A 12,627-nucleotide genomic window follows, 5' to 3' on the forward strand; every position below is an offset into this window, starting at 1 on the left:
GTGGTAATTTACAAAACAGGCAACTTTTGATAGACAAAATACTATACAAAAAGACGCATATATACAAAGAGCTACAAATGGGCCCTCTAAATCTGTTTGTATATAAAACTTAATCATTCACCAATGATCTGACTATCAACACTTAAATGCTGACACAAGTCAGTCAGTTCTAATCAGATGATCCAAGAAACATAGTTTTTATGGCAAGTACACATGAAAACATGGCATTGCAAATATGCTGACCATTTATGAATGTACTGACATACTGAAAGAGAGCAATGAGAAAAACAATTCAGAAAGCAGTTCCATTAAACCACTGAAGCAACATATCATTTGATGTGTAGAAGTGATGAAAACTAGACACTTCTGCTCTCTAAGAATTGTGATCCATTATCCTTGCTTTGTTTGTCTTAACTTTTGTCAACTACAAACATTAAGGAAGATGACTTCTTGTCAGTAACTTACCTATCTCTCCAGACTAGTGCTACTATTCATTACTTTAGCCAACTTTAGATATTCCTTGTGGGTCAGTGGATGAACATAAGAGGGGTTGATGACCACATTTTAAACAAATTCTTTCATCAAAAATTCTCATCTTGAATTCCTATTCTGGTTTTCTGCAGTGGTGGAAATGGCCAGTCACATGGTAGTGACAATATTATCTCTAAAACTCAGGCAGTATAAACCAAAGGCTCGGGTCAATTGCTTACTTTTCAGTTCTCAGTGGACAACATTACACAAGAGTTACGCTGGAAGGCACAATGTTGAACTTTGCACAATTACAATGTATTTCCCATTGCCAGCTTTGATAATACAGAGAGGCTGTTTAGATGAAAACACTGTGCTCCAGTTAGGCACCACAAAACAAAATAATGCATTTTTAAAAGGAAAAGAATGGATACCAGAAAAAGAAAGACAGGACCAATTTTTCTTGTAATTATTTTTTGTTCAAACTTCTTTCATCTACAAGGTCAGAAAACTCATAATAATTTATATACATAATTCAAACTTTCTCCCTGTAATTTCTTTCTGGTAAAGAAACGAGCACTGTAGTGACCTATGCCAAGTCTAAGGATATGAATCTATTCACTGGTATTTGGTAATATTACTACTATAGTTTGTAAACTAATGAATGATGAAAAACCCAGAGCCTGGAACGATAATAAAATTGGAACCATGGAAATAAAAGTTTTCATTTTGAATTATTGAAGACACATTATTTAAATATTCTGAAAACATACATTTCTAGAAATGAAGCAGCTTTTAAGAAATATTTTGAATCAATGAATTTCTATTTCTTACATATCAGATGCTTGACAATATATATTCAAAAGAGAAAGAGGGCATTATGACATAGAAAATCTAAAATTGTAATTATGTTCCAGCAATTAATTATATATGGACTAAGGACGCTTGCAGTAGCAATATAAATTGTGCTGTTGTTAAGGTGAAGGAACATGCCCATATTGAATAATAGGAAGATTTTTTTTTTATCCAAGGTCATTGCATATCATGTTTACCACTGCATTAAGTTCAAAGAATGTAAATATTTTTCATTCTGTCACAAAATAATGTTCCATCTGTGTCCCTATCAGCAACCAGAGCTTTAACATGACACAGAAAAAATGGTTTTATGATGATAACACCTGCATAAGGTATATAAGAATTTTTTTTAAATCAACCATTTATTTTTTATATGTAATTGGTAAATTGAAATTCCTATTTGTGCATGTCCCATCAGTAACATAAATAAGAGGAAATTACTGTTTTGTAACCTGGAGAGTATCAAAAACAGTACAGCATATAGCAATATGTGGAGCAATATATAATCTATATATCTATCTATATCAATATCTATCTATATATATATATATATATATATATATATATATATATATATATATATATATATAGTATATACTGATATATATTACAAAGTTTACTGACTCACTCACTCACTAAGTCACTCAACAAGGAAAAATACTAATTGGGCAGAAAGGTACATCTAGCAGAGCAGGTATTTGCTAAGAAATGACATTTTGATATATCACTATTTAAAGGTAAAAAAACAACAGAAAAAATAAAAACCCCAAATTCTCAAAAATGCCTCAATGGATTGGATTGAAATTTTGTGACAATATAGAAAAAAGAAAATTAGCCAACACTTTTCAAAAATTTATTGGTTCATTTTTTTTTATTGTTTGTTAAGTATTAATACAATAGATAGATAGATAGATAGATAGATAGATAGATAGATAGATTTGTATTTATGCTAGCTTACATGCTCTTGACTTCTTGCTTTATGCAAATAAAGGACAAAGCAGAAGTGATTGACGGATTATGTGAACAGCACCAGTAACCAACAGGGGCAGGGTCCAGGACAGGAAAAAAAAAAAAGACGTGATCAAATTTTGGCAAAGCTCAGGGAAGAAGTAAAGCTCAACAGTTAGTAAGCGCTGTTTTTTGATGTTGACTACTAGCACTCTTTGATGTGTACCAGTTCTTATCTTGGTTATCTGTTCCAGTCCCTCAACCACCTGCACCCTGTTACAGTGCTGAAAGTGCTGTCCCCACAGTGGTCATCGAATGAGGTGCTACAACTCCAAGGAAGAAACAGTTGTCTTATGCCGGGCATATAGAGAGTCATTTTTTTTTTTTTTGTAGAAATTGTAGTCAAGCAACTACTCCCACTTACAACAGAGTTGCCAGTCATACATACACATTCAGTCTGACTGACATAACATGACATTGGTGCACAGACTATATGTGTACATGGCCCCAATGAACAGTTTACCTATTCGAAAAAGTTTCTCAAAATGTCAACAAAAGTCCTCACTAGCACTGTATTATGTTCTGAAAGTACAATGAAAAGAAATAGGAGTGACTGGACACATGAATGGTTGAGACACAGGCAATACAGTCTGTCTGTTTTACAGCGAGAATTAGACATATGTAGTCATGATTAATTTACCGTTGTGTTTATTGTGGGTTCTTCCAGTTAATGTTTCCTAAGATGCTTCTGATATTGTCCATTTAGTTGTATGCGTGTGTTCCTATATGATAATAAGATTTTTGAAATCAAAAATGAGAACAACAATAGCAATACCCAATGTACAATACGCTGTGATCGATGCACAATGAAACTGGATAAGGGATATTAGAATGTGAAACTGCTAACACTACAAAACAACCAGATGAAATTTCTGACATGGCAGAAATTCTACTGATCGCAAAAAATAGACCAATTGTAAGATGCAATCGGGTATCAAAACCTTTCTCATACTGCACATGAAGTTCAGGGCGATTCAGAAAAATTATTCAGGTGAGTAAAACTAAGGCTAAAAATTGTGGCAAAATTACACAGTATATGCTCAGTATTAGAGAGTGGCACTTGAATTTCTAATTGGGAAATGGTCCACACCCCTCACATTAATACATTGATGTAACACATAGGGTACTGGCATATAAAAATATCTCCTTCAAGCACGGCTTTGCATATACATTCACATTTGCAGACTTTAAAGAGGGACTATAAACAACTGATGAAAAACATAAAAATAGATAATTCAGTGAATGGAAAAAAAAATGAAAATCATATACATCTAATTATGATAATAATATACTCAAATTTAACATAATTCCTACTGGTTACCTATTTCAATCCAAAACAATACACTTTCCTGTAAAACTGTGCTTTGTAATGGCCATCAACAAAAGCCAAGTCACAAGGAAAAGCAGAAAAAAGCAGTAATTGATCTAATGCAGGAATGTTTTCCATATGGACGAAGCTAACACCCTGAACTAATTTTTAAACAGATTTTTCTTCCCACTGCCACCTTCTTCCAATGACCAGTCTGCCCACACCATCACTACTACATCAAAAATTCCTACCATGTTAAATGACTTTTCAAATATTAATACAATGTATAGAGTTTGTTCAGTTATAATAAGAAAATGTTGCAGAAGGTAGGATTAGCTTCTGAAATTCTAGGATACACTCCTGATCAGCCATGGCACATACTTTACTAAATTATACACTAATTTTAATTTCTGTCTGTACAATACAACCTTCAGGGTTTTCTTTAACTAATCTGCAATGTATAATACTTAACTGAAGTCTGTCTTTCTCACATATGCTTAAGAAATGATTGCTAATGCTTGCTGGTTATTCTAAATTGGGCCTTGTAAGCATGTACATATGTACAAGCGAGTCTTGTGATGAACTGCCAGGCCTTAAAGGACTTAAAAACAGACAAACCTATTGTACTCACCTCATTCTTATAAATGTACTTTAAATTATACCCTGGAAAGCTCTAAACTATTACATACACCTACCTATTTAGTATATATTCACACACATATACAGAGTGGCACAGTGATTAGCACTGCTGTCTCACTAATCCAGAATCCTGGGTTCAGAAATAGAACATGATCATTATCTGTGTGGAGTTTACATGTTCTCCTCATATTTACAGTACATAGGTTTTCCTTCGAGTGCTCCACTTTTCCCTCCACATCCACAAAAGCATGTAGGTTAAGCTTTTAAACCAGCAAAGCGGGAATGTGAGTGTTTATGTCAGTGGACCCTGTGATGTAGTGGTGTTCATTTTCTGCCTTGTGCCCAATACTCTGACACTCTGTGCCCTTAAAGTGGTTTAAGTAGGTCTGAGAATGTTATCTCATAAATTCTTATTATATTATCACTATTTATATATGTGTATTGCAAAAGAAAATAATTTTACTGCCTAGATCAGGGTTACACAGCAAATAAGTGATGGGTGTTGAACTAGCAACACTCTAATGGTATACAAACCAAAGTCTTTACCAATAAGCTATATATTTTCAATTTTTATAATTAATTCATACATGGATGGACAAAAATAATCACAGTATCTATTTTTAAATAATTTTCATTCTCCTGTTAAAATATGTATACATTTACATACAACACAATGCCTATATGTCATAAGAATTTTGATTCAATTTTTACTGCTTGGGACCCTAAATAAAACCTGCAAGAGAGAAAACAAATAATTAATAATGGAAAAACTTACAAATGTTGATGGCAAAAATAGGACACCAAGTTCATATGATCGAATCATCAGTTGGGTGTTATTCTTCTCCATTGCTCCCCAGGCAGCTTTTGAAAGATTGGCACTAGAAAAAGAGAAACATACCACATATTGAATTAATGTACATACACATGTAGCAGAATGAGGCAATCTGTGGAAATCAAACAAAAATAATAAATGTCTAGAATAATTCAAACAACTTACAGTATGTACAGTATATTTTATTCTTTATTTGCCATAACATGCCTTAGTGCTATAGTTTATTAACAAAATGTAATAAAGAGGTTTTATATATATATATATATATATATATAAATATAAAATATATATATATATAAATAAATATAAAATCCAACATCTGCCTGTCTTTATGTTTGTCCGCTTTTCACAAGAAAATTACTTAACAGATTTAGATGTTTTCTATAATTTGCTTGAACATTCCAGTTGATTTTGTGACTTCTCTCATTGCACCAAGTATCATAGTTTGCTTGCAGTACCAATTCATTTGCATGAATCTGAGAGAGCGGCTGCTGGCCAAGGGAAGGGGGTGGGGCCCTCCTCACTCACGCTCCAGTGTCCGTTTGAGTCAGTCTACCTCTCGCCACATATTGGAGTGTACCTCCGCGTTTCTTTGCTTAGCCAGTGATACTGGTTTATTCAACAGACATTATCATCTACAGATTGTTAAGGAGTAACGTTTCACATTTTTTGAGAGAGAGATCGGAGCTACATGTGTTTTAGAGGGTATCTGCTGATTGCCACAGATATCGCAGCCATGTGCTTTTCTCCCCATGCGGGGATGCTCTCTCATCAGAGCTGAACATGATCAGATACAGTGCCAACGTTTAACGTTGCAGCGTATCTACCTTCTGCTTGGGCAGAATTACTTTTTTTTTTTTTTTTACATTTTTTTAATGATTTTTAAATTTTGTACTGTTTTACTACTATGTGGGTGGAGCCACAGGTAACAGCTAGTATTGATATACTGTATAATGAAATGCAAGAAAATTCAAATCACAATGATCATAGTGAGTGCACCATACACAGTATATATTATAGTTTTCAAAGAGTACAGCAGGGGAAGAAAAATGAGACATAAGCATTACATATTTCTCAATTAATATTGATACTAATTATTGCATGAACATCTTCCAGAGCTTATCTTAAAATGGAAAAAGTTATAATTTAGCCTTGAAGCTTTTGGAGATAAGCTCTCTCTATATGGCATGATATAATGCAATGACAGACAAATTCTTAAAAATTTCCGCTAATAACTTGATGAAGTTTTTTATGAAATATACAGTAGTATATATGAGCACCAGTACAATCTCCTCTTGATTAGAATTTTTATTTATTCTAATGTTATATCATAGTTATAGAAGTACAGTAGATAAACACTATGTGGATAACCAGTTTCATTTCCTGCACGGTAGCAGGCACAAATTAACAATTTTTGCATGCATGTGCTGATTGGCACTTTAGAATATGAAGCTTACTACAAGCTAAACATAGTACACTGTTTAATTAAAGTTTATTAAAACATCATTATACCATATGTATAAATTTCACAGACACTTTGATAATGTAGTAAAGCCAAGCAAATGTTTAATTTGGCCAAATTCTTAAGTCTCAATATTTATTTTTTATAGTACTCCTACAGAGCATGGAAGGAAGGATTGAATAATACTACAAAATGCAAAAAGTAAAACAATACATCAAGCAAATTAAAGCACAGACACTTCTGAACAAATTGCATCATTGCTAAACAAGTCTTTAAAATGCTTGTTTTTAATGTACAGAATCTAAATTTGCCTTAACAGAACAAAATGCATTCTGCAGTAGAAAGCAGTAGGTACTAGTCAACCTCTAGATAATATATATTTTAAGAGAATATAATGAACAACGTGTATTTAATGGGAAAAATAAAAGTCTGCCTACCCACCTCAATCACTATTGCATTAAAACTCTGCCTCGTTTACTTTGCTTAAAAATAGAATGCTCTTTATCTTAGCCTACGTCTCTTCTAGTCTGAACACAGAGATGTTAAAATGACATTTGAAATCTATGTACTAGACTCAGAATACAAATGTTAGGAAGCATTAGGCTTTTAGCAGACACTGGATGTGGGCAAAAAAAAAAAAACTAGTGGCACACGGACCAGCTCGGGAAACTGCTTTATAATTAATTGACTTAGTTACAATGCACTGGAGGCTGATGGGCCCTTACTATCAGACTGTTCTTGGGTAGACAGGATACAGTTTACATAGACAAGTCCTTTGGAAAAGAAAAAACTCAAAGAAAATCAAACAAGTGAGAAAGAGCTGGCAACATAGGGATTAAGTGTACTTAGAGCTTAAGAAATGCACTTTTTATCATCTTTGGGTCCAGGCACAAGCAAGATCTGGAATGACACAGTCTTTGTTATTACAGCACCTTATCTTTAGGTCAAAATTCTTAAAGAACCCCATACATTCAAAGGCTATTTAAAAGTTTTATATTTGAAATAGTTTGGAATACTTAAAAACAATGTCATACTTGCTTATTAGTACTTAACTTTTTGTTTAAGGCAGCGTTTTTCAACCTTTTCGCTGGAGTGGAACCCTGCGCGAATGGTTACCTTGCTCACGGAACCCTGTGCAATTATCCACCAGTATGTCCTATATCATTAGGACTTTTTTGGCGGAACCCTTGGCTAGCATTCACGAAACCCTTGGGTTCTCAGGAACCCGGGTTGAAAAACACTGGTTTAAGGTTTTATTCATAATAATTGAATGCAATACTTTTTGAGTGTTATATTGGGTAAAATGCTAAATCTCCTGAAAAAAGGTCATATAAATAGGTTATTATTATTACTACTAAGGAGAATAAGACTTGTAAACTAACAAGGGCAGAACAGCAATAATATTTCTTTGGGAGGGAGGACTTATGTAGCACCTTCAAGACAAGTGTCTTCATTCAAAATCCAAACTACTTTTTAATATTGTTGATTTAAGCTTAGTGTCTACAAAAGTGGATCCAATACGACACATTCACATTCTTTTATATTTGCACACAATCAAGGCAACAGTAAACACCTGACTAGTGAGAAGCATCTCTCCACTCACTGTCCCAATGCTACCACTACTACTAGAATGCAAAAAATAGCATAATTCTAAAATGTTAACACATCTATGCTCATAAATCTCACTATTATAAAAAAAAATCTGATCTTTGGAAGAGAGATCTTTTGAAGAGAGACAGAGAGACACTTTCACATCCCACAAGAAGGACAAGTCACGTCATACTGTACTTACAACCATTGGAAGCAAGTCCCGTCATACACATGCAGAGCAGGTTAGAGATAATGGAAGTATGAAAATTCGAAAGTCTCAAAAAAATTAGATTAAAAACCGCATTGGCGCAAACAAACGGAAAAATTACTTGGTGAAGTAACGGAAAAGTGAAAAGAGATCGCATAGTGTTTGAGGATGTCTTGGGGACAAGAGAGACAAGGCAGGGAGACAATAGACAGGTGCTGTACAGGCTTTTAAACGTTTGAAGCGGCGCACAAAATGCAGGTCACACGGCATGGCACCTCTTCACAATGCTTCAGAGCTGCATCAGAATACATTTCTAAAATGAAAATAAATTAACAAAACAATCTCAAACCTACTTATTTGGCAGCATAAATACATAGCAGGGACCAGCAGTGGACACAACACCAGTCCATCACAGGGCTTACTCATTAATATACCCATACTCATTTTGAGCTAATTTAGAGTTTCCATTTAGCCAGACCTTAAGGTTTTTGAGGATGTGTGAGCTTTACCAGAATAGCCAGTGAAAAGGCCTACAGTTGTGCTTGAAAGTTTTTGAACTTTTTAGAATTTTCTATATTTCTGCATAAATGACCTAAAACATCATCAGATTTTCACTGAAGTCCTAAAAGTAGATAAAGAGAAACCAGTTAAACAAATAAGACAAAAATGTTATACTTGGTCATTTATTTATTGAGGAAAATGATCTCATATTCCTAATCCATTCAGATCAGGTTAATGGTTTTCTGTAAAATGCACCCTGTGATGGGCCAGTACTTTCTCTGGGGTTGGATCTTGTCCTTTGTTCAATATTGCAATAGTATGGTCAGGACCGACGTGACCCAAAATTGGATTAAGTAAATTTAATAATGGATTAAATGTTTTTGTGTATTCACAATGAAATTCTGGAAGCATTTCTTCACACAAAGCTTTGTGGTAGCCTGAATAAACAACTAACCATAAAGCCCAAGCAGAAGGCTTTGCAATTTTGTAAGTTTTTAACCTTTTTTTTGTCTTTACCAGGGATGATTGCACATATGGATTGGCCACAGACCACCTCTATTATATAGTAGCTGTCATCGCAGGCAAAATGTTTATATTAATGCTGGGTGCCGGTCTACATTTCTTTCAACATTTTACCAATAACATAAAGATGGCTGTGTTACTGACTGGCACTCTACAAATGTGTGTTTTAACAGCTGCAGAAAACTGCCTATGCCATGAAGCTCCATGCCTCCTAGGCAACTGTCTACCTTATATCCTGGATTGGCCCTAAATAGTTAAGTTTGTGTTGGGAAGGCAACAGAAACTGTAGTGGAAAGGTAACAGGAAATCTAGAAGTTGCTGTTAAAGTCAGTACAAACATCCCTTTTGAATTTCATGAAGAAGTGCAAATAAACATTAAGACCAAGGAAAATTTTTATATCATTACTGCAGTTTAAAACAATATGAAATTAAATGGTTTTTAGCCTGTGTACAACTATAATGTTTACTTAGTGTTGTTTGTGCAAAGCCTGCTGAAGGAGGTCATTAGGTATCTGACATTGTGAGCTTTAAAGATATCAACCAATTCAGTACATTTTCTAAATCACTAGCCTCTGATAAATGGTGAAAGTAGTAAGGATGCACTAATACGCATGCCCATTGTAATTTGAACTACAAAGATATTATTTTAGAGAAAACTGTTCTCTTTGTGGACCAAAGAAAAATACAATGAACCTAAACCATTAGGGATGGATTAATTTAAAGCAGTAAAGACACATCTAGATTGGTAACATCTCTAAAAACAGAGGAAATTGAAGAAAAGTGATCAATCAGTCCTTATTTTTTCCATAGTGTTGTTGGTGAACAACATCCAATTGAAGATACATATTCATAAAATGAAAGCGCAGTCTGAGTAAGTGTGGTTTCTTGTTTTGCATATTTCAAGAAAATAAATAATGAAAAATAAAGTAACTTAAAGAAAACATATACTGGATGTACAGTGCTGCTCATGCAGCCTGCTGATTCACACTGACTAAATATATACAATATGCAATTTATTAAAACTTAATATTCTCCAGAATTGACTGTTACATGAGAACTGCATCCTATAATCATGTTCAATAACATTGACAAATTAATATTAAATATGAATTTGAGCCTCATTCCTTTTGATATAAGTAATCATTTGACTGATTTACTTTTAAGTGAAAATATGCATGTTGTATAATAGTTCTGGCAAAAAAAAAAAAAAAATTATCAGTATATACAGTAAACAAAACAAATAAGGAATGATGTGATCTACTGTACTAGATTTTGTTTTTACATTTTGGGAAATAACATATTGCTGTTGCTATTCATAACAGTTTCTTTGCATAATGAGAAGCTTTTAAGAAGCAAACAAATAATTCAAGGGTTGTACTGTTTTCATGCAAGTTTATTTGAAATGCACTGAACATTTATACAAGAAAGAGAGAGACAGAAGCAGACTTTTGCTCATGTTTTTTTTTAGAATTGTTTTAGCAATAAAGCAAATCAGCAGCTTCAAGAACAATACAAACAACAGTACATATCTAACTGAACATCTGCTCCCACAACTGCAGATGTAGGACAATTAATAAGTTCCATCAATCAGTACTTGCAAACCTTGTAGTGCTGCTTTATTATTGACTACCTTTTCTTTGTTCAAATAATGACAGCCATAAAAGTTTGCTTGAAACTGAAAGTATCACAAATATATATGAGAAAAATGAAATATTTTATTTCACTGACATTCTTCATATATTACATAAATAAAGCAACTCTGTCCTACAGTCACCAATAAGGTGTGGGGCCTTGCATAAATTTTTATTGGGGGGGATTCAGTCATACATATATTATGAATTTTTAAAATATATTTGGTTCTTAATTTCTTCTCTCTAGGATGTCTATTGATGTCTTTCTTTGTATAAATTACTTTTTAGCAGAAAAATAAATCAATGGTTTCTGCTTTGTACGGATAATCAATAACAGAACTTAAATACAATAATATAATAAATATTTAATATTTATAGTGCTTCTTGTTAATATCTAGACTTCTGTACTGTCTCTCTCTGTTTAATTTCTGCAACATGGCGACATGCCAGTTTATGCTACTGACTTATAACTCCAAAGTCTGAATGCTCTTCCTTTATATGTGTGGGTTTCTTTTTAGTTGCTCTCATTTTCTTTTTATATCTCATTGACTAGTAGATTTGGTTCTTTGTTGACTCTAGGGATGTTCTGATCGATCAGTTGCCAATCTAAATCGACAGATTTTCACTAAGAAAGACTCGAATGGCGATCGGTAAATTGGCTGATCACAAAAATCAACCTTTTCAGCCCCTGCTTTTCTATGCTTTATGGTAATTTATAGGGCTACTTTACACAAGGAATTACGGTAGTTGAGCCAACTGTCTTTTTTTCCTTTTCTCAAGCAAACTTCCTGCAGGTAAATAAACAGCAGCACATCAGGGCTTGTTTTAGCAGAGAACTTAGCCTTTATGTTAATGAAAAAAAGGAATCAAAGAAGTTGTCCTATACAGTTAGACAAATGCCAAGAAAAGCTACTTTAATAAATTCAGACCTTTTATGTTGTTCTATAATTAAAACTGACACTGTTTCAGTTTGGACAGCAAGCTTGTTTTAAATATGGCAGCTTGCATTTTTAATTGGGAGAAGAAAAGATAGCCGATTTTGAAATTACTACTTAGTACGCAATAGGCTTGTTAGCTTAACAACAAAATGCGTCTGACTTATAAACCTGTTAAGCATGTTAGTCCTGTGTCTTCTTCATGAACAACCTATGAACATTTGATGCATTTGCAGCTTTTTAAAGATTTGTACTATGTTTAATATTTGTTGCTGTGTGTCATACAGTACAAGTTTTGGTAAGAAACAAGTAATACATAATTAAAACTGTAATCCATATTTATAATTCCACCTTCAGAATTATGAATGTTTAGCTGATATACTGAAGAAAAAAGCACACCTGTATACGTAAATATAGTAAATGTATATTTTAACAGCAAAATATCTGTAGTGCAATTAATGATAGAAAATGATTAAAACCTTTAAGTGCAAGTATATTTACATTTAAGCAGTGTTTAACTGCCAATATCAATTGATTGTGTGAGAAAATATATACCGTATACACAAATATACATATACACACTTGTTTTTGTTGCTAGAGAAATGGTGAAAACTACTTTTTTAACGAAGCCTTGTTTTAGGTTAGGTCCATTACAGAAAAAAAAAAA

The 12,627-nt window shown here is 33.4% G+C and overlaps 1 protein-coding gene across 4 annotated transcripts in view; it reads right to left on the reverse strand.

Annotated features, from left to right (window-relative positions):
* The window catches only part of tdp1 (tyrosyl-DNA phosphodiesterase 1), a 96,791-nt gene that overhangs the window by 17,469 nt on the left and 66,695 nt on the right, over positions 1 to 12,627 (reverse strand). For all 4 annotated transcript variants that reach the window (XR_005631265.1, XM_039741513.1, XM_039741511.1 and 1 more), the window contains one exon: positions 5,055 to 5,157. Coding sequence is in view for 3 of the 4 variants with exons in the window: in XM_039741513.1 (XP_039597447.1) it covers positions 5,055 to 5,157 (103 nt within the window). In the remaining variant the exon portion in view is untranslated. The remainder of the gene's footprint in view (positions 1 to 5,054; positions 5,158 to 12,627) is intronic.

This window comes from Polypterus senegalus, chromosome 18 (assembly GCF_016835505.1).
Source record: "Polypterus senegalus isolate Bchr_013 chromosome 18, ASM1683550v1, whole genome shotgun sequence".
Classification (NCBI taxonomy): domain Eukaryota; kingdom Metazoa; phylum Chordata; class Cladistia; order Polypteriformes; family Polypteridae; genus Polypterus; species Polypterus senegalus.